Consider the following 26,528-nt stretch of genomic DNA (forward strand, 5'->3'; position numbering starts at 1 on the left):
CTGAGAAGTAGCAATAAAGTCTTGCAATGAGACCCCCAATTGAGGAGACCAGAGGCTTTTGATTGTTGAAACCTAAATATCCCTAATCTTTTTATGAAACCTTCATTTGATATCTTATATGATCAGGAGATTTTTTACACCAATTATGCTCATGACACACAAATTCTGATTCGGTCACTAGCGATTACACTACTGACGCTGCGAGCGGAAATGACGTGTTTTATCTGATTCAAAGCTGGATGGCTTACAACTTTCTAGCCTTGAAAGATGCAAAAACTGAGCTTCTCCTAGTTGGTACCCAGCAAAGACTGTCTAAGCCTTAGGTACCCAGCAAAGACTGCCTAAGCCTTAGGTACCCAGCAAAGACTGTCTAAGCCTTAGGTACCCAGCAAAGACTGTCTAAGCCTTAGGTACCCAGCAAAGACTGCCTAAGCCTTAGGTACCCAGCAAAGACTGTCTAAGCCTTAGGTACCCAGCAAAGACTGCCTAAGCCTTAGGTACCCAGCAAAGACTGCCTAAGCCTTAGGTACCCAGCAAAGACTGTCTAAGGGGATCTATATAAAAAACATTATTTTTGCTGATCGTCATATTCCAGTTATTACCAAGGTTAAAACCCCTGGTGTATTTGTTGATTCTACCCGGTCCATGCAGGACCAAGTTAGTTCTTTAATTTCGTCATCTCTTGCATGAGCCAGCATCGGTGCAAAAATGGATTATTGCGGTAGTCTCCTGGTTGGCATGGCACAGAAATATGCGACGAACCTTCAGGCTTTGCAAAATAGTCAGGTTAGAATTGTTTTGAACATTTGTAAAAGAGCGCACATTACATCAGCTCGAAGAGCACTGCATTGGCTGCCTGTGAGAGCGTTTGAATTTCAGAATACTGTCTAATGGATCTAGGGCAGAAGCCCTGCCTATCCGAAGAGAAGGCTTCAGGGGAAGCAATCTACACGTTCATGGAGATCTAGCAAGGACAAATGGAGAGGGCTGGAAAGTGTTCCTTTAACTTCCTTACCCCCTCATTGTGCAACAAGTTGTCGAGCACATTCAGATTGGATACTTCACATTTCTTGAAGACCTTTTTTTATTTTACATGATTTTATAGTTTTGTATTGCTGGTTTTATCCTGCTGACGTTATAGCGTTTCCTTTACTGGTTGATTCTATTGACTTTACTTGATGCTGGTTTTTGGTGCCTTCTTTTATTCTTTCTTTTATGTTATTAGATATTTTTATGCTGTTGTATAACGCTGTTTTATGCATTCTGTTCCGTTTCCTTATTGTTTGTATTGTTTTCATCTTGAAATACGTGTGCGCCTGTTTGCCCTCTGGCCTATAGTGCGCTATAAATGTTTACACAAAAACATAATAAACCTGGATCTGTAAAAAAAATAAAAAAAATAAAAAGTCTAACTTTCTGTGTCGGACTCAGATTGATTCAACTGGGCTCCTTGACAGGGGATATTGTCAAAATGATATGGTTTCCTCCAAGGGGTAATCATGGTCCAGTCCAGGATTGGGAAGCCGAATAAGGGAGGAATGTTTGCATCCAGTGAGGTCACTTGTCCAGCCAATGTTGAAGGAGTGATATTATGGGAATTAAAAAGGCATGTTTTGACTATGTTGGCTAGGGCTGATGTGAGTTGCAAGTCATAACACCCGGAGCGTGACAGTTTGGCTACTCCGGTTTAAGATGGTTTCAGGCAAACCACAGAGGTGAAAGTTGGCCTGGAAACTTGCCTTTTATTTTTTTCTTGTTCTGACGAGTTATGAACAAGCCAAATGACTAAACAGTCTATGTAGTTTAAGAAAACCTACTTCATGCAACAACAAAAAACCCTTTTGAGAAGGAATCAAACAAGCACTGGGTCAGTGGAACCTTGTTAATTATTCATGTTGGACAGGTGCTGCGCTTTCATAGAGCATGCATTGTCTATGCAAGTGAGCTAGTGTAACAAAGCCCAAAATGATCAGCCAATAGTTGTGTACTGACGCGGATCAAGATTTGTTTCATTTACACATTGTTGTATGGCCCGCGAGTCACACTAGACCTTCCGTCATAGCACTGCAAAGTTTGCTATTTCCTAATAAAGTTTTATCTCACAGAATCGTGTCATCATACTTTTTGAGAGTTATGTTCAATTACATATTCTTGGAAGCAGTATTTATCGTGTGTTTTTTAATTGAAAACCGGTGCTTAATGAAGGTAGAAGAATATGCTGGCATGTTGCATTGAATGCATTTACAGTGGCTTAATGAAGTAATGTTGGCCTCAATGAAAACAAATTGTGATTTCTTCTAAAATGAGTACTGCCAGAATTGCGCAGATATGGTTGAATGCTGATAAATTCCTTGAAGACCAGCTTTGCCCCCCTTGCCAACTCCCCCTCCCCAACCACATAAACTCGTGTAGATTACCATGATTTATGAACAAGTGGTGAACTGAGAAAATTGAAGACCACAGAAATAAACCACTCTGGAGACACGTTCAAATTCGTCTTGTTATAAAAACAATAATACAACAAATTACAAAGAACTTGGACTGTGGGATCTTTCCTTTCTGGTATACGAAATCTTCATTCACAGTATTGAGTCTTGCTTTGTGCGCATTCCCAGGAACATGCATGCATGCAAATGGGGTATTCTCAGGCGCTGTGGTCAGGCACGCGTGCCATGCAAATTCTACTACAATGGAAGCACAGACACAGAATGTACAGGGATAAGAAATTCATACTACAAACTGAACAGGATAGCTTGGCCCAGCCCTTCACTGGTGCATCCAAAAGACCCTCCCGGGCCCTGCAGTGTTGCATGCTGTTTTTAAAGGACAGACGGAGCTGGTGCAATATTGAGTCTTTGGTGTCTGCCCTCTAATGCAATGTGCTATTTTCTTAAGGATGGATAAGATGGCCACAAAATGTTTCATGATTTGGGAGTTCAATATAATCTATGAAACATCGGTGCCACTTAATCCTTCCACTGGGACCAAAAGGCGACAGTGACATCAGCCATCCTTAAATGAAGACTCTGATAATGACAGGCGGTGCCTAGAGGTAAATGGTCATTGAAAGTAGTGTTTATAAACCCCATCATTTGACGACTAAACGGAATGGGGCACAGGTGGCAAATAGCCCTGAGGTTGGAGGGACGAATTCTCTTGCTTGCCCGCATGTTGTTTTTTTCTTATCTTTAGTGTTTTTTTAGGGGACTGGAATTAGAAACTTCTAAAGGCAAGCCAGACTGATTTAACCTTTCCAAAAGCAGAGACTGCGGACAAAACATACACAAAAGCTCTCCAGCTCTACCAATCTGCTAGCGGCAATGGCCTATCTATCAGCAAAGGTGTCCATCCCCGATGGCCCAGTGTGACTAAATGGTCACCTGGTCACTAGAGTGTCCAGTATGCGGTGCCCGTGCTTAGATTACAAACTGGAAAAGTAGGAGCTTCCGGCTTCCAGGCAACACCGATTTAAGTGTTTATATTTTTTGGTGCAATAACTTAAACAGAGGCGTTGTCTGGAACATGTACTAGCGAGCTGTATACCAAATGTGCACTCTAGATTTTCAGGGTAGAAAGTACTTGCTACTTAGTTTTTCTCTCTTTAGTGTTTTTTACCAGTTCCAAGTACCTTTCCATTTTTCTTTCTATTCCATACCATGGCTCTTCTACATTTGATTTAATTTGATTTTCCAATCTGGAAAGGCAATTTCTACCTTATGCTGTACAATCAGTGGTGGCTACCGTGACACCCTCCATTTATTTTGGCCTACAGCTCCAACAGTACCCCATCACTATGCTGGCTTGGGCTGATGGGAGTTGTAGGCCAATCCATCTCGAGGGAGACAAGTCGGCTTCCTGTACATCTTGTAATGTTCTGTTTTCCACACAGGGGCACACAGTAAGTATCCTTTTTCATTCTTTCATGGCTCTGCATAAACTGGCTACTGGGATTCCAGGGGGGAATGTGTCATGACTGTCCACAGCCAAGGTCATTCTCCTAGAGGAGGAAGAACTGGATCTGCTAAGGTGCATGGGAATCATGTTACCATTAAAACACAATGCGGGGATCACAGGCTCAGAGTAAGTAACACTGAAAAAGAGAGAGAATGCAGGATAATGATACATATTAAACAGGAACATAACATTTCTATTTAATATCATTCCATTTCTATAGACCCACATAGCGAGAGCTCTTGCCCCTATTGGGAGGAGTATCATCAGCTGCCCTAGATATATCGCAATGTAAGGCGACATCACGATGTGCAGCAGACATAAACCCTTGGGGGAAACTCTTGCATGTCCCTTTAACATCTACAGGCAACATTAAAAGCAAATGCTAGAATTTATGGAAACCTAAATAAAATCAACTGTAAAACCCAACAAATAATATACAACATCGAAGGAAAGATCTTAAAAAAGCAAGGCTAGGAGGTGAATTAAAAACTGAACGTTTGCATGAAAATGGCACTTGGAATGAACAAATTAGAAAAGCAAACATTGGTATTGGAAGGCAGGTAACAGACGTCGGCTCTAGACAGATTTTAGCAGGACGACTGCATGAGAAGAACAAGTTATTTTCTTACCCGGTAACGTTCTTTCGATGGGATGTTCCAACGACACATTCCATATCTATGACAGGTAATCACCACAGCTGTGCTGCTTCGGAAAATTTTCGGCGTCTGCGTCCTGCGTCAATCACATCGATACACTGTCCTAGAGGGCCTCCGTCGAGCCGACGTCACCGGATGTTATAAGTAGGACGTAGGACGCATGACGCCCGTAGCCTCAGTTGTAGTTTTTTCCCCAGAACGTGTGGCACCAATCTTCTGCCAGAATGACTACAGAAAGCCTTGCGGAAACGAAAGCTGCAATCGCAAAAGAAATTCTGTAGAGGGGCAGGTAGGGAGGGAGCTGTGTAAATATACGTCGTTGGAACATCCCATCGAAGAACGTTACCAGGTAAGAAAGTAACTTGTTCTTCGAAGGGATTGGTTCCTCCGACGTGTTCAACATCTATGACAGACTCCCAGCAGTACCAGGTGGGAAAAGAATTTAAAATTTTAGAATGCCCAATTAAATTGCACAATAGAGGACCGCCTTGCCAAAGACCAAATCTAGCCCATGGATAGAATCCAGGGAGTAGTGTTTTACAAAAGTATGGACAGAGGCCCATGTGGCTGCTTCACAAATGTTACGAATGGGAACACCCCTCTGCAGGGCAGTAGAGGCAGCCACGCCCCTAGTAGAATGGGCCGTAAGCCTACCGGAGGGTCCTTACCCGCCAAGCGGTAACATTCAGAAATTGTCAAGATAATCCATCTAGACAAAGGGCCTCATCACGAGTTGCGCGGTAACACCGGCGGTATTACTGCCGGCGCTATTAGCCCTACTGCCAAACCCCCTGGCGCTATTAGCACCCGATCACGGGTTTGGCAGAACGGTTAGTGCCCATAACCCATTGGGCCCATTCGGGAATTCCTCATTCCCCATCGGGCCCAATGGGGAAAATTCGTGCTATTACTGGCGGCGGATTTCCCGCAGGCGGTAATGGCGCATAAAATCAGCAATTTTGCTGCGGAGTTTCCCCCAGCTCAGAGCTGGGGGGAAATCTGCCAGGGGCATGATCTGGCAGACCCTTAAATGTGGCAGTAATAGTGCTACCGCCACATTTAAGGGTTACCGCCAGACTCGTGTTGAGGCCCAAAGTCTGTTTAGTAACACCTTGTCCCAAACACCTTCCAGCGTATCCTACAAAGAGCTGATCGTACACTCTGACCCGGGACATGCGTGAGATGTAGACACTTAAATCTCTCCTAGGATCCAACCTATGGAGCCGCTCCTCTTCCTTACCAGGATGCGGAGGAGGATAGAACGCCGGAAGAATGACTTTCTGGCTTAAATGAAATTCCGACACAACTTTCGGAAGAAAAGAAGGATGAACCCTAAGGACAACCCTGTCCTTATGGACCACTGTGAAGGGTGGCTTAACGGAAAGTGCCTGCAACTCACTCTGCGAGCGGAAGTAACCGCAACTAAAAATACAGTTTTCGAGGTCAACAGTCTCAAAAAGCAAGAATGTAAGGGCTCAAACGGAGCTCCCTTGAGGAGTTTTAGAACCGGGTTCAAATCCCGAACCGGGCACCTGGAAAGGAGACGGTGGGAACACATTAGTGAGCCCTTTCAGAAACTGAGAAATCAAAGGAATTTTAAAATAAGAACACTCCTCAGACGAGCGCTTAAATATGGACAGCGCCGCCAGGTAACTTTTAATGGTACCCATTTGCAGGCCCTTGTGGGCTAACAAAAGCAAAAAAGACAGAACCACAGGAATGGCACATGAAAAAGGATCCTGACCCCCCTCCTGTGAGAGCAGATCATCTCGGTAGGGAAGATGGCGTGGAGGGCAGATGGACATGTCGAGAAGGTCCGGATACCACGTTCTCCTGCCGGAGCAATGAGGATCATTCAGGAACCGAACCTCCGTAACCTCTGCAGCACTTGCGGGATGACGGGGACAGGAGGGAACTCCTACAGCAGTGGGAAGGACCACTCCACCATGAACGCGTCCCCTAAAGCTCCTTTTGGAGGAAATTCCCGCAAGCAGAATCTTTCGCACTTCCGGTTGACACTGGTGGCGAAGAGATCCACTTGTGGGGTCCCCCAAAGGGCGAAGATCTCCAGGAGAATCTCCTGAGCCAGCTCCCACTCGTGAGAGAGCGTGCTCTGCCTGCTCAGAGCGTCCGCCCCCGCGTTTTCGTCTCCAGCCAGATGAACTGCCGAGATCGAAATGTCCTGCTGGATGGGCCAGAACTAGAGCTGCATCGCCTCTCTGCACAGACGGAGAGACCCTACCCCCCGTTTTTGTTGAGGTAGTGCATGGCCACTGTATTGTCCGTCAGAATCAGGACAGTCTTCCCCCACACAGACGGCAGAAAAGCCTTCAGGGCTAGCCTGACGGCCCTCAGCTCCAACAGATTGATATGGAGTCTGGACTCCGATGGAGACTAACGACCGTTGACTGTCAACTCGTTGGCATGAGCTGCCCATCCCACGAGGGATGAATCCGTCACGATTGTCACCTCCGGCCAGGGTAGCCAAAATGGAGCCCCCTTCATCAGATTGCCTTCGACGGCCCATCACAGAAGATCCTGGGCGACCGAGGGTGGCACCTGAACAGGATCAGACATCCTGCCAGAGGACTGTGACCACTGCATCTTGAGAGCCCACTGCAGAGATCTCATCCGCAGCCTGGCCTCTGGCACCAGAAGAATGCAGGATGCCATGAGGCCGAGCAACCTCAAGAACTCGAGATACGCTGCCACCACCACCATGAGCTTGTTGTAGACCCTTGGGCGGTGGTCAATCCGAACGGCAGGAACCGAAACTGAAAATGTGAGTCACCAACTGCGAACCTCAGGTACTTCTTGCACTTCGGATGAATCGGCACATGAAAGTAGATCTAGAGACACCAACCAGTCCTGAAGTTGAAGGGCCTGGAGGACTTGAGAGAGAGTAACCATCTTGAACTTGTCCTTCCTGAGGAGCTTGTTCAAACCACGCAAGTCCATGATGGGTCTCAATCCCCCGTCTTTTTCGGGATAATAAAATATGGGGAATACCATCACTTGTTCCTCTCCGCTACAGGCACCAGTTCTATGGCGCCTTTCTCCAGCAGGGATTTGATTTCTTGCGCAATTAGCGGATCCAGACTCTTCAAAGAGAGATTCCCAGGTGGATTGTCGTGAGGCCTCTGCCGGGAAGGAAGACAGTAGCCGTGGTCTATGATCTCCAGAACCCAGACATCTGAAGTAATGGCACGCCATTCTACAAGATGCTGTGCCAGCCTTCCCCCAACCGGCGAACCATGGGACATGGCCTCATGACTGAGCTGAAGCGGCTGCAGCAGTGCCTGAGGGCAAAGAGGCAACTGCCCGAGTGGCCTTGGCACCTCGAGTACCTTGTTTTCCACCTCTGGTACTCCTACGGTGGACCCTTTGACTTGCAGCTCCCCTCGATCTACCAAAGGAAGAGTAGTATCGAAAGGAACCTCCCTCCATTGCTGTCCCCTAGGATGAAAAGGCAGAGGTTGGCGGACTGCAGCGCTCAATGACTTTGCTGCAGCTTTGAAGGTCTGCAACCTCTCAAGGCTCTCGTCAGCCTTGCTGCCAAAAAGATGTTCACCATCAAAGGGCATGTTGAGAAGCCGGGCTTGTACGTCAGGAGCAAACCCCGACTTCTGCAACCATGCAAATCTGCGCATCACGGTGCTCACTGCCATGGACCGGCTGGCACAGTCTGCCATGTCCAGACCCGACTGAACGGATTCACACATGGCATGCTTGCCATCCTGAACGAGGGCAAGAAAACCATCCCATTCCTCTCCTTCGGGAATATGTTCAGCCGCCAAAGATACACAATTCCACAGAGTGTGAATGAAACGTGCTAAGCCACACATGGAGTTGGCTGCCTGTAAAGCCATACCCCTGAAGAAAACACTTTCTTCGGCCAGCCATCAAAACGTTTGTTGTCCCTATCAGGAGGGATGGTTGGGTACAACGCCTGCTTTGCTGGGGTCGTGGCCGCCTGTACCACCAAACTCTCCGTAGTAGGGTGTGTAGTCAAGTAGCAGGGGTCGCTACTGGCTGGACTGTATTTTTTCGACAACGACTTGCTTACAGCCGGGAGACTCTCCGGAGCAGTCCAAGCCACCGCCACCCTTCTCTGTAAAGCCATATGAAATGGCAGCACCGGGTCAGTGGGTGGACCTTGGTCAAGGATATCTGTCAGGTCATCCTGCAGAAAATCTACTGGTGGCACAGACCACCCCAAGTACTCTGTCACCCTCGACATGAGTCGCCTGTACGAAGATTCAGCATGCGTACCAGGCTCAGGCCTGCCAGACTCAACCTCCGGGGAGTTATCAAGACCACTGGCATTGTGCAAAGTCTGACGCAGGTCTTCCAACTGGCTATGACCAGATAACAGGTCATCAGGAACCTCATCAGGAACCAAACCTTCCTCAGACCCTTCATACACCTCAGAGATGTAATCCAGAGGCTGGAAGAGATCCCTGGAAGAGGGCACAAAAAGAGGCTCAAATACAGGCCTCAGCGACTTCTTCAGGGCCTTTCTCGTAGTTTCCACTGATGCCCGGGGTACCTCCGGTAAGGCCTCCAAGAAAGGTGTCGACACAATCAGTGTCGACGTCGAGCGTGGCACTGATGGCTTCGACACAGACCGCGAGGGCGGTGCCCCGAGAGTGTCCTTCAACGGCCTCGGCACTGATGGCTTCGATGACTTCCTCGGAGGCGGAGCCTCAAGAGAGTCCCTCGACGGACATGGCGCCGATGGCGTTGACGTCTCATTAGAAGACCTCACAGGCTCTACCAGTCTCGATGGCGTCGAGGATCGGGACCTGGAGCGGGCATGGCTACAGCAAACCACCTTGTCTGACCAGGACCTCGAAGGTTCCCGGTGATCACACCGACCGCCCGAGACCGAAGGCGAGTGAACGGTGGCCCTAGCGCATTCCTTGCTGGCTTCTCTCGAAGGCGCATATGGAACGGAGCCCTGCGACTCGAAAATCGCCAACATTTCCTTATGAAATGCATCCCATTCCGCAGGAGAGGAATGATTGGTAGGACAAGCTACCCACCGTCTGGCGGAGTCCTCAGACGAGGACAGGGAAGGCGACCGGTGACGGTGCTTCTGCGAGTGCCAAGAACCACTCCGGGACCGAGTCCCCCTGGACTTACGCCAACGATGCGGAGAGTCGCCCCTCGAATCGTCGGTCAAAAGCCCCACGGATTTCGACTTTCGGGGCTTGGAAACCCTACCTACCGACAGCTTCTTCTTTCGCTCCCGCAAGGCCTTTGATGTCAAAGACTGGCATTCATCACAGTCATTGTGGCGTGGTCCTCGCCGAGGCACCAGAGGCAGACGTCGTGCGGGTCCGTAAGTGACATCTTGGAACCGCAGTCCCGACACTTCTTGAATCCTGACTGCGGGGTAGAAGAAGAAGACATGATAATTTCACAAACCAAGTTCGAAGAACTGATAGAATCAGAAGAACCGAGGCATGCCGAGATCTCCGAAGCGACCACGTTCACGGAAAAAACAGAACTGAGGCTACGGGCGTCGTGCATCCTACTTATAACATCCAGTGATGTCTGCTCGACAGAGGCCATCGCGGACAGCATATCGATGTCATTGACGCAGGACTCAGACGCTGAACATTTTCCAAAGCAGCACAGGTGTGGTGATTACCTGTCATAGATGTGGAATACATTGGAGGAACCAATCCCTTCGAAGTGGCAACGATTGACCAATAAACTGTAGTCTTTTACACATTTTTTAAAAATGTGTTTTGCAATTTGGTATCCATCTTTTGGGGATTTCCAATGGATATTTTTCCATGGTTTGGGCAATGGTAAACAGTCTGATGGCTTAAATGTCTTTGTGTATTTCTGTTTTAATTTTGGAGGTGTTACAAGGACCTTCCTTTGAGTCAATGAGGAAGTAAATGCAAACAATATTCCAAACATTCTTGTGAAAAACTTTGGCAAAATGGAAGCTACCGACATCTTAGACTATTAAGGACAAATTGTACAGATCTAAAGTCTAGAGTTAATCTAATGAGTCCCAGAATGTACACCATTTCCATGGCACAAAACCATGTGCTTGCACTGTACCATTGCCCTCATATAAGCTTCTGGGTAAACATGAGCATGGCTGAGAAAAGGAAAGAGCAATCACCTCAAAATGTAAAAAGACCTGCCGTCAAAATAATGTAAAGTACAGGCTGGTGTTCCAAAGTGGAAGAGAAACATATTTTCCATTTCTTAAAAGTAATGAGTGACCATGGAGGTAGTTCTACTGCCATTCACAGGATCTCAACTCTGTCCAGGAAGCTGAAAGCAAACAGTGGCCTGCAGAATTCAACCCAAAAGCATCACCCCAGGAGCAGATGTGAGAAGATTCTACCTGGACACTAGTGACATTTTCTTTTCTAAAAGTAAAAAAAAAAGATCATTTCATAAAGGGAGCCCTTCCTTTAGAAGTACACTGAAGCGGGTAGGAGCCGTGCTCCCGATGGGCAATGGCATGCAATAACGTTGCAATCCTCCATAATGAAAAACCTGCTCACCTTCTGCGGTGACTTAAGCAGGTACCGTCTCAGGCTCCTTCACTGGCGGGTCACTATGCTCCTTGCAACGTTCTTGGAAGGGATCATTGGGGTACAGGATGCATGTGTTTCACACAGTTCCATTTGGACGGGATCCCTTCGTAGTCACCTTCCCATATGCAAGATACTCTAAAGCCCAGAAAAGATCCCACCTTTTTGCACTTGGGGATTGGTCCTTTTGATATAGAATTAGTGTCAGGGAAGGATAATGACCTACAATAGCTACTTTCAGATTCATATATAGGTGGGAATATGTTTCAATGGCGTCTTTAGAAGGACTGCTCTTTGGTTTCATGGACACAAGTTGGCACATTCCACACTTTAATCGTCCATCTCATTGTTAGTGGAACCACCATGATCACACGTGTGCATGAAGGAGTGATCAATTTCCGTGGTTTCCAATGCCAATACAAAATCCTTTGCATGGCCAGGATGCAACAACAGGGGAGAAACATGTTTGGGAAATAGAATGCTGGAGAAGCAGGTGGTGAATGCAGCACCACTGCAGAGCTCTGTTGTATACTCCACACAATGTTGGGATGCATGAGATACTGTTGACATTACAATAGGTACAACCAGGTGTCTCGGAACCTTGCTCTTCACCCACCTCACAGATTATGTCATTTCTTCCTCACAGGTCATGCCTGACACACTGGTGAGCAGACGCACCAGCAGCAGAAATGTCACTCAACTTTTCTTAGCTTTGAATTTGTATGTGAACATTTCATCACATGCTTTGCCTGGTGATAATTGTCTAAAATAACATGAATTGACCTGCTTGGTAAGTGTTAAAAAAACAGCGCTTCAGCGGTTGGGTGGAAACTACTGATCAGGGACAGCTGGGATGCCTGAATGGGATAAACTGCCAACCTCAACTCTGCTGCTACCCCCTCTCTTTACTTCCTTGCGAGCGGCTTTGCCATTCCGTGGCAGTGCTCTGTTGCTTTTATGTCAGCCACAGACCCCCAACCCACTTTCATGGGCAAAAGAAAAGTTCACTTTCCATCAGTTTCAATTAAAACCTTCTTAGAGATATACAACTCATTGAAAAGAATATGTTTTACAGGGATAATAAAGCCTGTAACACCTCTTTGAGTTTAGTGCATAGGAATAACAAGTGTCAGAGGTACCCAAAACAAAGTAAAGCAAGTTCAAAACAATCCTTAAATGTAATTTTAGATTGGGTTTGTATGTTATGCTCTACCTTGTCAGTGGTGGGTGCTTCCTTAATATGCATCGCTGAACCTTGCAAAATAGTCGCTAGCGAACTTCCCAGCATAGCTGCCATTTGGAATATATTTTGGGTCATTCCAGTGAATGGTCATGTCTGTGTCACGGTTAGCTGCAATGCACTCATACCTTGAACGGAAGTAGCTGCTTGATTACGTGTATGTATATTGGATATGGATTGTGCTTACACCACTAAGTATCCAAGCATTGCCGATGAGCATAACCACCTGAAAACCTGCATCTACCCAACCCCGCATTGCTGCAGGGTGGCATTAATGGCACTCCTAATGCCATCATGAAGCACATTTCAAGGCACTGAAAATTCACAGCTGAGTAACAATGGCATATGGAGAGAAGATGAGGTGTCCACGATGGCACAATATGCCTCACCCCGGAGCAATGACTTGTGCATTTGAGCCATGAATTCAAATCTATGGAAGTACTCCGTGGGCAAAAGTGCCTCTACCTCTGCAGCAGATATTGCTGCAGTCACAGTGTTTTTCACTCACCAAATGGTGATAAACCATCCACGAGTTGTGCCGCGTAGTCAATGGCTTTTCACTGAAGGGCTTACGATATGCAATGGTCACCCCAGCTGCTGTAAACAATATTTTATCGTCCTCAGTGGCGTGAAACATATCAATCTGGTGCATCTCCAGGGAGGCCCTTTGCGGCTCAAAAAAGGCCAAGCACTTCCCACAGTTTCACACATAGCAGCACTTCTCCTCATGCGGTTTGATCCCCACAATCAATCTCTCTCTTCTGGTGTTCTTTGGCCGTGGTGGGTATTCATGCCCCCACCACTAATATGTAGGTATGTATAGTTCTCCTGTGGCGTCCACACATCTCCAGCGTTACAGGGGAGGGGGCTGGGGGCTGCATGCTGGAACGGGTTCTTCTCAGATGTGGTCATGAGCAGCTGCTTCTCCGCCTGCGCATGAGTGTCACTGGGTGACTTTGCTCGTCCTCTTGGTCACTTTCACACTGACGCTGTAGGGTGAAAAGAGATGGTGAGGGTCAGTGATCTGTTGGCAAAGGTGCACCAGTATTTTCGTATTAAATAAATGGTGCAGTACAGGGCTACACAGGCATCTGAACACTCACACTTCTTGAACAAGAACAAGAGTTACCTTTCCAAGGGAACATACAGTATAGATCCATATATGATCACTGATTGCAGTTGGAACGGAAGCGGGCTAAAAGAAAAAAGAGTGGATGGAGGGAGAGAAGATTGGGGACAAGGCTGGGTTTTAGAGGTGCGTAGCAGAGGTCTCATGAAGAAAATATGGAAGATAGTAAGTGCGGTTGGCGATTTCAGTGGGTGGTGTGTTTGATGTATGGGTGGCACTTCTAAGGAAGCAGAGGGGTAGAGACAGGGAACGGGAAGTCATCACTGATGATCTAAGTAGCATCTCTAATTTCTCATTAGCAACAACTGCGCTATATTGTAAAAGAGCAATGTCGAACTGCTTCTTCAAAGACCTCAGAATATTGACCTGATAGGCTTGTGAAATATGCCCAGCTTGAAAATAATGTCCCCATCAAAATGCACTTCACTGCCACCGAGCACACGGTCTATGTACTGGCAAGGTTGTGAATGGCGTAAGATAACTATAGAAAAAAGGACAACATCGACACTGCTGTGCCATTACCACGCAAAGGCAAACTTGCCTTTTTGAGGTTCAGTGAAATAGGGTTGATCTCAATACAAAGATGGATGTATCCAATATTTTAAATCGAAGCTTTGATGTGAATTGATAATGTTTCTGAAGATAGGCCATGAAAGTATGAGTGATGGTGAGCGTCTTAGGAATGAAGGTTGACAAGCCGTGTGCTGAGTGTTGTGTGTAGTGTCAGATGTGTGAACTTTTTTTCTTTGCATTGCTCTGAGATCCCCACACAGGAGTACATTAAAATGGTTGGCAGCTAATGTAAGTCAATGTCTTACATTCCGGCATCTCCTATTGCCTCTTTTGATGCTTATTTGATCACGATGGCCTGCTTGCCGTAATGTGAAAAAGGGGCTGGGAAAATCTGAGGGCTCGGAGTTGCATGTTTAGGGAAAAGTGAAGGGAAACAGGGTCGATCGGGTGTGTCATAAGCAACAGTGGTTTCGATGTGAAATAACCAAGGGACAAGTGATGGCAAGCAGTGACATGCGATCATTATTTGGGCAATGTGAAATAGGCATGGGGCAATTCTGGTGGGCAACCAGTGTCCGAGCAGCTGTTTTGATGTAATGAAAGAGGCTAAATGAAGCATGTTTGGCAGCAGTCGGTGCCATGAGGTTTCTCTGGCATCAACATTAAAAACCATGGAGAGGGTCTGTGGGAAAACAGAGACAAGTGCGCCCTTCTGATAACCATATGGAAGAGGCATGGCAATGATGCTCGCAATCACTCTGAAACTGGCTTAAAAAGTGGAATGGCGAGGTTTACAGTCAGTGAGCAGATTGAGCTGCATTTTCACATAATTAGTAACCATGCATCTAATTCTGATTTGCCAGTTCTGATCTATTTTATTGACTTTCACAGAACAATATGTGCTAAATGATAAATACCCTTCCACAATAGTTTAAACTGGTAAACAGCCTACTGCATATTGCGAGGGGTCAGAAATGAGAGGCAGACATAGTGTGGTAGTGTTTTCAACATCAGACATGTTTATTAAAATAAAAGGGTTGGATAAAGACCTATCTTCCCCTATCCCAAGGAGAGTTTCCCTACCTTGGAAACTAAAACTAAAGATCAGTCTGTGTCATCGTCACAATTATATACTATCCTTGTGTCCAAAACATTAATCTGACCCTCACACTGAAAGTAAATAACGAGGGTTATAAGGGAAGTGTCACTGATGTAGGTTTGGTGAACGTGTTAAAAAACAAATCGATAAATCCAACAAAAATAATCTTTGGATCCAGAGGGTGGTTCCCTTCCCCTGGATATCTGAGCTAGGATGGCAAAAGTCTGTCTTTCAAAGAACCACTTTTTGAGGATGACAAAAACATCTCTTTCCAGCAGCCACTTCCTAAGGATAGCAACATTGTCTCTTTTAAGCAACCACTTCATAAGAATGGCAAAAAAGTGTCTTTCAAAAAGTAGTTCTTTAAGGATAGTGAAAGTGTCTCTTTTAAAATAATAACTTTTATCGGAAACCCTCCTGGTATACTCCCCTGCCAGGATGCTTTTCACAGATTTATTAGATCCCCTGGTATACTCTCATGCCAGGTCTTCACACAATTTTAACTTATTAATGCAACTTCAAATTGCCTGGTGCTTGGACCGTCAGGACTTATTTTCAGCTGCTTTTTACAGATCTCCTGGTTTACTCTCCTACCAGGTATCTGCCCACAATGTCTGTGTCCTCTCTGTATTTTAAATGGATTACCTGGTATATCCCTTGCCAGGAATCCCTTTCTGGGGCCTGCAGATCCCCTGATACACTCCCCTGTGGGTATCTCCTCCTGGAATGCTTACTGCCAGATGTGCTTTTTTCACCAGGTCTTCTTTTTAATGTTCTCACTGTCAATCAGTATAGCACAGTTGTATTCCTTTGCTGTATGTTCTGGGCTTGAGGTACTACTTGTTCCATCTTTCTCAACATTGACATTTTATATATGGAGACATGTTCAAGTTTTACCCTCTATTTCAGTAGTATTCATCTGCTTTTGTTAACACTTGATCCCACTTTCCCCATATTGATATCTTGTATATGGAGATTTGTCAAAGTTTTGACCTAACTCCTTCATTAAGATTCACTGGCTTGTGACAATACTTGCTCCAACCTTCCCCATAATGGCCTCTCATACATGAGGATTTGTGCACGTTCCGTCTTTGTTTTCTACTTGGTAAATATTAAAAACAAGTTATTAATGACTCACATGCGTGTCAGTATGCCCTAGGGTTCTCAACATCTCTGGGCAGACTCACCGGTATCTGGCAATGCCTTAGCCCCAAGGCATGTTGCTGCGTTGAAGCTTTCACCTCGTGAAGGCATTCTCTGCTCGGCAGACCTTTTCTCAGCTCTTTCCCTGGCTCCGCATTTGTCCGCCGGTAAGCCTACTGCTTCTGGACTCGACCGCACTGCCGGTAGCTTGGTTGTTGTGCCAGTTCCCCAGCAGTCTTCTTACGGTGCCTTCTGTGGCCTCGCACCACTCCAGTAAGTACTGCCTGCAAGCGACAATCTGAGAACACCTGCTCTAACCAGCACGGACCGTTCTTGTACTTCTTCATTCACCCGTGATTCTGCTTCCTTCTGAATCCGTTCGGCTTTTCTCTCTCGTTCAAATGCGGACACCATTTTTAAATTTCCCGCACAGATGCATCTCATTACAATAACTAGCCTGCATGTTCAACTTAGTGTGATTTTCGATCTGCATTAACTACTCCTTCCTCTACCTTGTCTCAGTACTTGAGGCTTTATGGGAGTTGAAGTCCACAGGATTTATAGGACTTCTAATGTGATTTTATTTGGGATTTTTATATTTTCATTTGGCCCAAAAACATCAGAGACAGGAGGAGTTATGTGTGCGTTATGTACATTTGAGGTGCAAATGGTATTCTGTCTAGACTGTCTGGCAGGAAAGGTTTTAGGGTTTTGCAAAGGGAGGGATTTGTATAGTGACAACAGGCCATCAGGAATTTAGGAATTATAGTGTCTTCTTAATTTGGAAGGGAAGAATACCACATCTCTTCTGACGGGGTCACCACATCTCCCCGAAAGCCATCTCCTCCCATGTGATCCTCCCTCTTAATACCACCCCCAGGGTTAGGATCAGGTGGCGACTGCCGTCCGCTTGGCACATGGGGGGAGATTCCTGGCTGCGGGGGATCAGTAATGACTCCATAGGACTCATCACAATATGACGTAGAATTGGAATTTCCCCACAGGGTGGCAGATGCACACAATCTTATGTGAACCTTCAATGACATGGCCCAGATAAAGATTGGTCTATTGTGCTGCAAAAAATGAAATCTGGTGCACACTTTCCTGATCAGCTCCTAGATATACCTTTGTTGAAATGATATCTTAAGTATTGGATCTTCATGTTTTCCCTACAGAGGGGGGCGGCAACGGGGCAGGAGTGCATGGCTGGCTGTCATTTTTTCTAGCTCGTTCTATCAAACTCCGGATAAATATGTATGCCCCTTAAAAATTCACTAGAATCCCCTGGCACTTCTGAATTCAGGCGAGTGACATTACTTTGGAATGTTGTCTACACAGCTTTATTTATAAAAATGGAGAAGAAAGGTGTCTGTCTCTTATAATCAACACTATGCTTAGTCAGCCGCACCTTCAATGTGCCATTGCAGTCAGATTAGCGACGGTGCCTAATCCTGTCTGTCATTGTATGGAATGCATAGCAGGTTGCTTACATTCAGATGCAATAGCATGTGTGAGGTCATCTGTGAGGCCCGGCCCCTCTTAAAAAAAAAAGGTCAAAGCTTGCAATATAATCATGTCGTTTATGCATTTCTACACCAAAATGTGGAATGCCTGGTTACTGGTCATGCATTTCCTATTCTCTGCTGACACTGACCCACTGCCACTCTTCTACAATAGATTTAAAAGTAAAACCCAATTTCTTTGACCGGTCGCTCTAAAAGTGTGCATTATGTTATTCACGATAGTGTGCCTCACATTGCAAAAAGGCTCCAGCTCGACCGACATTTGAGCAGTGCTCTGTTAACACTTTGTTACTAAAGTGCCCACGTCAACAGTAAAGCCAGCAGTGATGTCATGAATGACGCCCCATGTGATGTCATTTGAGATATACGTACAGCAATCAGCATTGCCTTGAGAAAGATGAAAATAAGGTTGCTTAGCTATAGTAAGTGTCACATTTCAGAGCTTTAATGTGTTAGCAGGAGCATAAACTGCATTTAATAAAATATGTGTTCTTATTATTGGTTACTGTGATGAATCCTGTGGAGTCATCACTGACTCCTCGGCAGTGATCTACTCCCAGGTAGCCAGGGAATGACAGTCGCTACCCAATTCTAGCCTTGGGGGTGGTATTATGAAGGAGGATCACATGGGCGAAGAGGACTATTTCGGGAAGATGGTGACTCCACCCAAAGAGACGCGCATTGTACCCTCTAATGGAGGAGATATCATAATACCTAAGTTCTTAATTGCTTGTTATCAACATACAAGTTCCCCCCATTGTAAGACTCAGAAAATCCTTCCTTTAAATTATTTTAGTTGAAATTCCATTGATCCTTAAAATACACAAAATACATACATAACATCTCCTGTGTCTGATGTTTTTCTAAGAGAAACTCCTAACCAACATCATTTTAGAAATCCCATGATTTCTAGGGACTTCAACTACCATAAAGCCTCAAGTACTGAGACGAGGAAGAAGAGAAAGGAGTTAACGCAAAGTGAAAGTGACTCAAAGTTGAATATGCAGGCTAGTTTTTGTAATGAGAACATGGGGCATTTAAAAATGATGTCCGCATTGAAGATGGAGAGAGAGCCAGAGACTGTGGTAGCAGAGTCAACCAGTGTCCGGAGGAAGGAGGCAGAACGCCAGCAGGCTGTGCCAGAGAAGATTACAGGCACATCCAGATAGCAGCTTGCAACTGCGAGAATTACATACCTGCTTGGCGCCAAAGGAATAGAAATGCAGTGGGTACCTGTGGAAGACCGGTGGATCTCCGGCAGCAGCAGCAGGGTTACCGGGAATACGGCTGTACTGAAAAGCAGCGTTCCTCTGTCCAGATCACACAGAGAAGCCGGCGAACAAGCGCAGGAGCGCAGAAGACACTGGAGGAAGGTCTGCAATGTGAAGGAGGCCTTTGCAGAGAAGAAGGTTCCTTGCAGAGACTTGCCACGGGTCGGGGACACTACGAACAATCAGTGAGTCGGCCAAGAGCCATTGGGAACCCTGGGGCGTACAGACAGACATTTAAATAAGTAAATGAAAGAAGAGTGGTTTAATACCGACCATATAAAGCACAAACACAAGAATTAAACAAGCCCTCATATATGAAATGCTAATGTGTAGAAAATTAGAACAATAAGTCAATGTGGTGAAGATGGAACAAACATTACACCAAGCCAACAACTAGAAACACAGTGAAGAGATAAAACTGTGTTGTGTTAAAAGGAAGTCCTGGTGAAAGGAATACATCAGGCAGTGGACATTTAGGGAGGAGAAATACCTGGCAGGAGAGTTTTCTAGGGGATCTGCAAAACTCCATGAAAGGGTGCCTGGCAGGGAAGTATACCAGGTAATCCAACTGAAGAAAGTAAAGTTAAAAGGATGTCCTGGTGAAATGAACCCATCAGGCAGTGGGAATTTGGGGAGGAGAGATACCTGGCAGTGGAGTAGACCAGGGGATCTGAAAAGTCTATGAAGGGATTCCTGGCAGGAGAGTATAACGGGGACTCCTCTAAAGCTGAAGTATGGAATATCTCATTTGAATATGATTTCTTTCTGTGAATCCAGTTCAATGAAGCCAAGGAAGAGCTGAACGTTGAGGAACATTTTGTATATATAAGAACCCGTTTGAACTGAATATAAAGAACCAAAGAAACTATTGTTTAAAGGAGAACCATTTGCCAACCTGCCTAAATATCTAGGGGAAGGAAATCCCCCTTTGAATCCTTGGAAAACACTGTTTCTGTTGGATGTATTTTTCTACTTTGATTATGAACACATTTTGCTAAACATATATTAGAACATGTTCTTGCACCCCTTTTGTTGTTTCTTTCAAGTTTGAGGGGTAGATTCGTTTTGGACACAAGGACAGTTTTAAACGTTTGACGACTTGACAGATGGATCTTTAGTTTTAGTTTCCTAGGTAGGGAAACGCTCCTTAGGTTAGGGATAGCGAGATCTTTATCCAACCCTTTTCTTTTAATAAAAATGGCCGATAATGAAAATCATAGAACTTTGTGCCCGCCTCTCATTTCAGGCTCCTCACATAACACAGTGGTTAGACGCCCCTTTGGGCAATGCATGCGCGTATACCACACTTAGTTGAAATGACGTCTTTGGGTTCTTGATTGATAGACTGGCAGTGATGCAGAATGCTTCACATAACAGTTCAGGTATTTTCATGTCCGCATTTGTCAGGGCGGCATACCTCATGTATTCAGCGTGAATGCAATTCATCTCCAAATGTGTCTGAATCAGATAATCATTTCGTACAGCAAGAATCAGAAGGACCCCATGTCAGTATCACCTACACAACTGATTACTGTATTTTGGAACTCAAGTGCTGCTTACTGTGTGGTAGCTTTGGAGCTTGCAGGGGAGCTACAGGAAATCAAAGTGGTGCATACCGAGATGAGTTGTAATCGAGAATGGGAGGATAACATGATAAAGCATTGATGTGGGGAGACCGAACGAGATCTACATTTGACTAGTTCAACATATCTCAAGTCTGACGAAGATTCACTCTACCTGCCCAACTGGTGGGTTTCAAATCTGTAATTCCAGACACCTACTTCTGTACTACTTACACTTTGCAACTCCATATTTATTTTATTTATTTATTTGGATTTGTAAAGCGCACATCTGCCCAGGGGCATTGTGGCGCTGAAAGCAGTCTTACTTGTTACAGGCATACATGGTGTATATATAGATACAATGTAGAGGATATTTGAATATTTACATGCAGTTGTGCTTGTTTACATACAGTTGTGAAAATACAGTAGTATAGGTGGGGTGGAGAGGTTAGTTAAACAACGTGGTTTTGAGTAGTCTGCGGAAGGCATGGTATGAATTTTCGTTCCTTAAAGCGGTGGGGAGTGCGTTCCAGTTTTTGGGTGCTAAGTGTTGAAAGCTAGACCCTCCGGCTTTGCTTTTTTTGAATGTGGGTACATAGGTCTGGTTAGTCATGTGTGACCTAGTGGGTCTAGTGGATGTATTAAGGGTGATTTTTTCAGAAAGATAGGGCAGAGCCTCGGCGGAGAGGCATCTGTGGGTGATGGCCATGGATTTGAATAGTATACGTTCTTTTATTGGTAACCAGTGGGCTTCTTTTCTGGCTTGGGAGATGTGCTCCCTTTAAGGGATGCTTAGGGCTGCTCTTAGAGCATTGTTTTGTGTGACTTGCATTTTTTTTTTTAGGTTTTGTGCCGATGTGCCCAAGAAGAGAGCATTGCAGTAGTCCAATTTGGTATCTACTGTGGCTCTGGCTACGGCCAGACAGTTTTTAGTGGATAGGAAGGGTTTAACGGCGTTCATTACCTTTGTGGTAAGTGCAGCAGAGGAGGCTATGGCATTGACTTGCCGAGTCATGGAGAGAGTGGAGTCAAGGTATACTCCTAGCGTTTTTACTGCAGTGGAGACTGTGATGGTGGAGTTATCTATATTAAAGGATTTGTACCGCGGTGGGAGTTTGTTTAGTGTTTCTTTGGTGCCAACTAGTAGGATCTCTGTTTTGTCCCCGTTTAAGCAGAGGCCGTTGGCTGCCATCCAGGTTTGGATGGCTGTATAGATCTTGGTTAATGCCGCTGCGTCTTGTTCATAGACCCCGGCGAGAGGGAGCAGGACTTGCGTGCCGTCAGCATAGTTGGTGTAGGCTATGTGATGACGGTCCAGGGCATTGAACAGTGGGAGGGTGAAGATGTTGTATAAGGTGGGGGCAGTGCAGGACCCTTGTGGGACGCCACAGTGGATAGTGGTGGGGGTAGCGCTCGCAGAGTCAGAAAAGACTTTCATAAGTCGACCCTCGAGGAATGATTTGACCCAACATAGCCATCAACATTCTTTCCATTGCTCTTCTCCCTAATATCCCCACATTTCTTCCATTGCCCCCAATAAATCAGTGTTTCTAGAAAAACCACACAGATTCACATACCCTACATAACCTCCATGCACACTCTAGTAGCTCAGAGTCTGCATACCCCATCATCACTGGCCCCATCTCCATCGCAAATGACGCCAGGCATTTCGCAGAATTGCATACATTACCCATGCTTTGCAGAAAGGAAAGGATGGCCAGGAGCCCAGTGGGGAATTAAACACCATGCAGACTTTGGAAAGAGCAAGGTAATGAGGGAGAAAAGGGTTTGAGGGGGAGGTAGGTCGAACAAACAGATTTAATGCTTGGGAGTCAAACTGTAGAACACATAGCAATTGGGGAGGAAAGCAACTAAAAAAGCTATTCAATATGAAGTTACTTCATTCTTCTCTTCTCTTCCTTTACCCTCTTCCCCTCATGGCATACCTCCTCCTCTCCAAATTATCGCTGAAATGTCTTTGCCCTTCCCCCATCTTTATCAATCCTCCTCTTTCACCATACGTTCTACACACATTCCTTCCTTTCTATCCTTTGTGCTCATCCTCTTCCCCTCTCCCGCTCACCCTTCCCAAACTAGGGACAGCCTCCCCCATAGTAGTTGTAACCTGTCTAAAAGAGCCCTTTTACCTCTGGGTCTGGAGCGCTATATAAATAAAATAAATAAACAAACAAACAAATAGATACAGACCAGATTCTCCTCATCGTTCAGTGGCTTGCAAAGAAGCTTCATCCGACACAATCGGTTACAGGCAGACACCATATTATAGGACAGCTCAGGGAAGACAAAGAAAAGTGTAGGATGTTATGTTATTCAATAGAATGCCGTCAATAAATAATAGGTGGTCAGAGCTGGTGAAACAACAGTGAGTTAAATTCAGTCATTCAAAATCTCTTTGATTGGTCTCTTTTCACAACATAAACATGCTGTTTGCAGTGAATAAAGCTGGTGGTAAACAAGGCGTATTGCTGAATTAGTCATCACAATGTTTGATTTTCCACACATGCAATCGATATAAAATGTTCTAATGATTATTTTGTGTATTAATTGACGTGTGAACCAGATCTTCCTTATTTAAATGTAATGAAAAATACCTAGCGAAGCAGTGAACACTCACTTCAAAAAGAACGTTAAACTTTGCTATGTGTTTTCATGAATTAATAATAAAGTCCTCCAGCCAAGACATGTTTTCTCATAAACAAGTGTTGTTAAACAGCCAGGCACATGTTTACTTAAGACATCCTGAAGTCCCATCTGTGCTTGGTAAAGAGAAATATGCTGGTACAGTGTTAAGCGCAGGTCATAACACTGTTCTGGGACCAGTCTGTGTTAACAGATTTCCATAATAAATTCACAAAGATAAAGGAAATTGAATCCAAGGTATAGTCATTTAATTGTAGTGAATCGTGGCCTAGTCTCCTATACTATGTAATCATCCCAAAGTGACCGTTTTTGCAGGCTAACATTTTTTGTGGAAGGATACAAGTGTTATTATCTAAATTAAAATTACAAGAGGTCAGATGCTACATGCCTTCCTTGCTGCAAGAGTGTGAAACATGCAGACATGAATGCATTCTGGAGTTTAAAAGGATTTGATTACAACTTCGATGTTTGCAGAAGCCAGTCATTTGTCCCCGATAACATCTTGTGATCGAGGGGTGAAGGAGTGTTGTTATTACCAGGAGAATATTTAATTCTTATCTTCAAAATGCATACTAGTAACTTGGGTTTTTAACAACGCTTTCCCTCCTTGCAGCGTAAACACGCTGAATTGAGGAAATAAAAATGCAGGCCATGTTTATAAGCAGACGCCTCCAATTTGAGGTTTTTAGAAGTTTGAAATGCCCTCATTTATTCCAACCTTTGCAAATAGAGAAATAAGATATAACTAATGTGTAGAGGGAGCATTTTATTTTTACAGTGATCAATCCACATTTTAATATGTCACATGCATTTTGAGATCTCCAATTCTGCTTATCTTACTTCAGGGTGCGCTACCTGGGCCCCCCACGTTTTGGACTACTACTCCCATGAGGCCTCACCATTGAATTGGTTAGTAAGGGCTGCTGGGAGTTGCAGTCCAGCTTTTAAAGAGCCAAAGGTTGCTGACCCTTTTCTTGGTGAAATTTAACTTGCCTGTCAGAAAAAAAGCCCTCTTTGAAAAGTCCAATTCGGTCATTGCTTAAAGTTATTAGAAAATGTGAATTATGTAACTTTATACTTATTCTTTGTAAAACTGTCCTGGTTCTGATGGCATTTAACTGAGAGGAGGCGCTAAATGCAATATGCAACCTCTTCTCTAGTAAATGAGGGGGTAGAGTTCTGAGAATAATCCCTCCCTCCGAAATTCCCATGTTCCTCAGAGGGGAGGGATGTCATTTTTGAAGTGTCACTTTATTCGAGAATCTAATGCAAAAGAACCAATTGAAAATAATTTCATCACGAATGATTCCCAAGGGGTGGGGTGATGCTCATTATATACAATAACTCTATGCAGTTGAAAGAGGAGACTTTGGGAAACTTCGAGAGCAGAACGATAAAGGATCCAGAAAGAACAGCAGGGATCCCATAAGGAGTCAGAAGAGAGAAATGAGCCATCCTAGCAGAGGGTTTCTACAGCCTCTTTGGAGGGGTGGGGGGCCTATTCTAGACTGGTAATGAGGTAGATAGATATGCCAGAAGTGCCTAACGGTGGAGGTGGTTCCTGGGAATAGCTGGAGTCCTTGCCCATGCAGGCAGTGAGAAGGAGTTTGCAGGAGCGAGCAAGTGGAGTGACTGGTCGGCGCAGAGTCCTGCTGCCCAGTTTTAACTCAAACCTTAAAAGAGAACCGACGCCCTGGAAGAATGTTTTTAATTTACATTTCTATAGTATCTAATATAGTGCATAGCGTATTGACCTATGCCCAATAGATATTAATTTATACTCTCGGTTTTTAAACACGCAAACATATATTTGGGTCCGAGTTGTGATGAGCATCGAATATTACAGAATAACAGTGATTAAAAGACGTGTTTAACCTTCAATGACCATATTCTAAATAAAAGGTCTGAAAGAATGTATTTGTTGGTCCTTAAAGAGACTAGATAACGGAATGCTGAAAGAGAGAATTGAATTCCAATAGACACGTGTGGGTGGGCTAGATTGACCCCTTCTTTTTCCAAAGGAAATACAATTTCATTTTAAAAATACTCATTTCAACTGCATTGAAATGTAAAGCAGCACATACATTGAGATGTTTCACCATCAGTGAACTCTTGAGACCAATAAATGAGTGACTTTGTCATTCTATTACTATTTTAATTTCCAAATAGCAATATTGCGTGATATTTCATAAGTGATGTGTCTTCTGTTTTTTAAATACTTTCAAATGCAAACTGATTGAAAATCATGCTGTGAATATATCTATGTGTCTTCATGTAAGAGTTATCAAGTCTTATTTACAACAAACATCCATCTATTGGGGCGATGTGACACGAGGCGGTGGGCCGACCCTGTCATTAAAGGCCCACCGTCCCAGTGAAGGGCCCGAGAGAAGCGAGTAGTGCCGTTACCGACATTGTGGCCTGAAGGGCCATTAGCACCAGCTTAGTTCCCTAGGTGGGTGCTAATGGTGTGTATTTAAAAATAAAAAAGGGGAAAAAAAATACCTTGCTGCGCAGCTCGGCGCTGTGGTTCCAAAGTCCGCTTACAATGTTGATGAGTGTGACATCAACATTGAAAATGGGCTTGTGGAAGTGCGGCACCGGCCCGCATAGCAAGGTACTTTTATTATTTTTTTCTTTTTAAATACACACTCTTAGCACCCCGTAGAAAACTACATAGATGCTACAAGGTGTGTGGGAGGGAGGAGGCAAGAGAAGGGGCGCTGGCTAGTAGCACCCAGGCTGCTCGGAACGCGGGCTTGTACCAGACAATACAGCCCACGTTCCAAGCATCCTGATTGGCCAGCGCCCCCTTCCAGAGTGCTAATAATGGAAGCAGGTGTGTGCATGTGGCAATAAAACCAGAGGCAGAGGGCCAATGCTGGCCCAAGTTAATGCCCTGGGGCCGTAGTTACAGGCCCGAGCGCAGCCAGCACCTTAACGAAGCCACGGGGGCTTTACCGTGGGCAGTATTGGGTCTTATAGCCATTAGTACCCTGGGCCATTAGACCGGGTACTAATGGCATTTTTTTCTGTTTTTCGAAACAGAAAAAAAAAGAAAATTGAAAAAAAATGGCCGCCGGGAAAGGGAAAACAGTCAGTTTTCCCTTTCCATGGCGGCCATCAGGAGCGGACGCGCTGGGAACAGAAGTGTTTCCAGTGCATTCGCTCCCAAGAAAAGAACAAAAAAGAAGGTAAATGGAGGTGGGAG

At 45.0% G+C, this 26,528-nt stretch overlaps 1 protein-coding gene across 5 annotated transcripts in view; it reads right to left on the minus strand.

The window, feature by feature from the left end:
- Positions 1 to 2,482: 2,482 nt before the first annotated feature.
- The window catches only part of LOC138448032 (death-associated protein kinase 2-like), a 709,206-nt gene continuing 685,160 nt past the window's right edge, over positions 2,483 to 26,528 (minus strand). For all 5 annotated transcript variants that reach the window (XM_069604570.1, XM_069604575.1, XM_069604578.1 and 2 more), the window contains 2 exons: positions 22,865 to 22,948; positions 2,483 to 13,405 (listed from right to left, as the gene is read on the minus strand). In XM_069604570.1, coding sequence (XP_069460671.1) covers positions 13,325 to 13,405; positions 22,865 to 22,948 — 165 coding nt within the window. In that variant the 3' untranslated portion in view covers positions 2,483 to 13,324. The remainder of the gene's footprint in view (positions 13,406 to 22,864; positions 22,949 to 26,528) is intronic.

This window comes from Ambystoma mexicanum, chromosome 1p (genome assembly GCF_040938575.1).
Source record: "Ambystoma mexicanum isolate Mex_15411 chromosome 1p, UKY_AmexF1_1, whole genome shotgun sequence".
NCBI lineage: Eukaryota > Metazoa > Chordata > Amphibia > Caudata > Ambystomatidae > Ambystoma > Ambystoma mexicanum.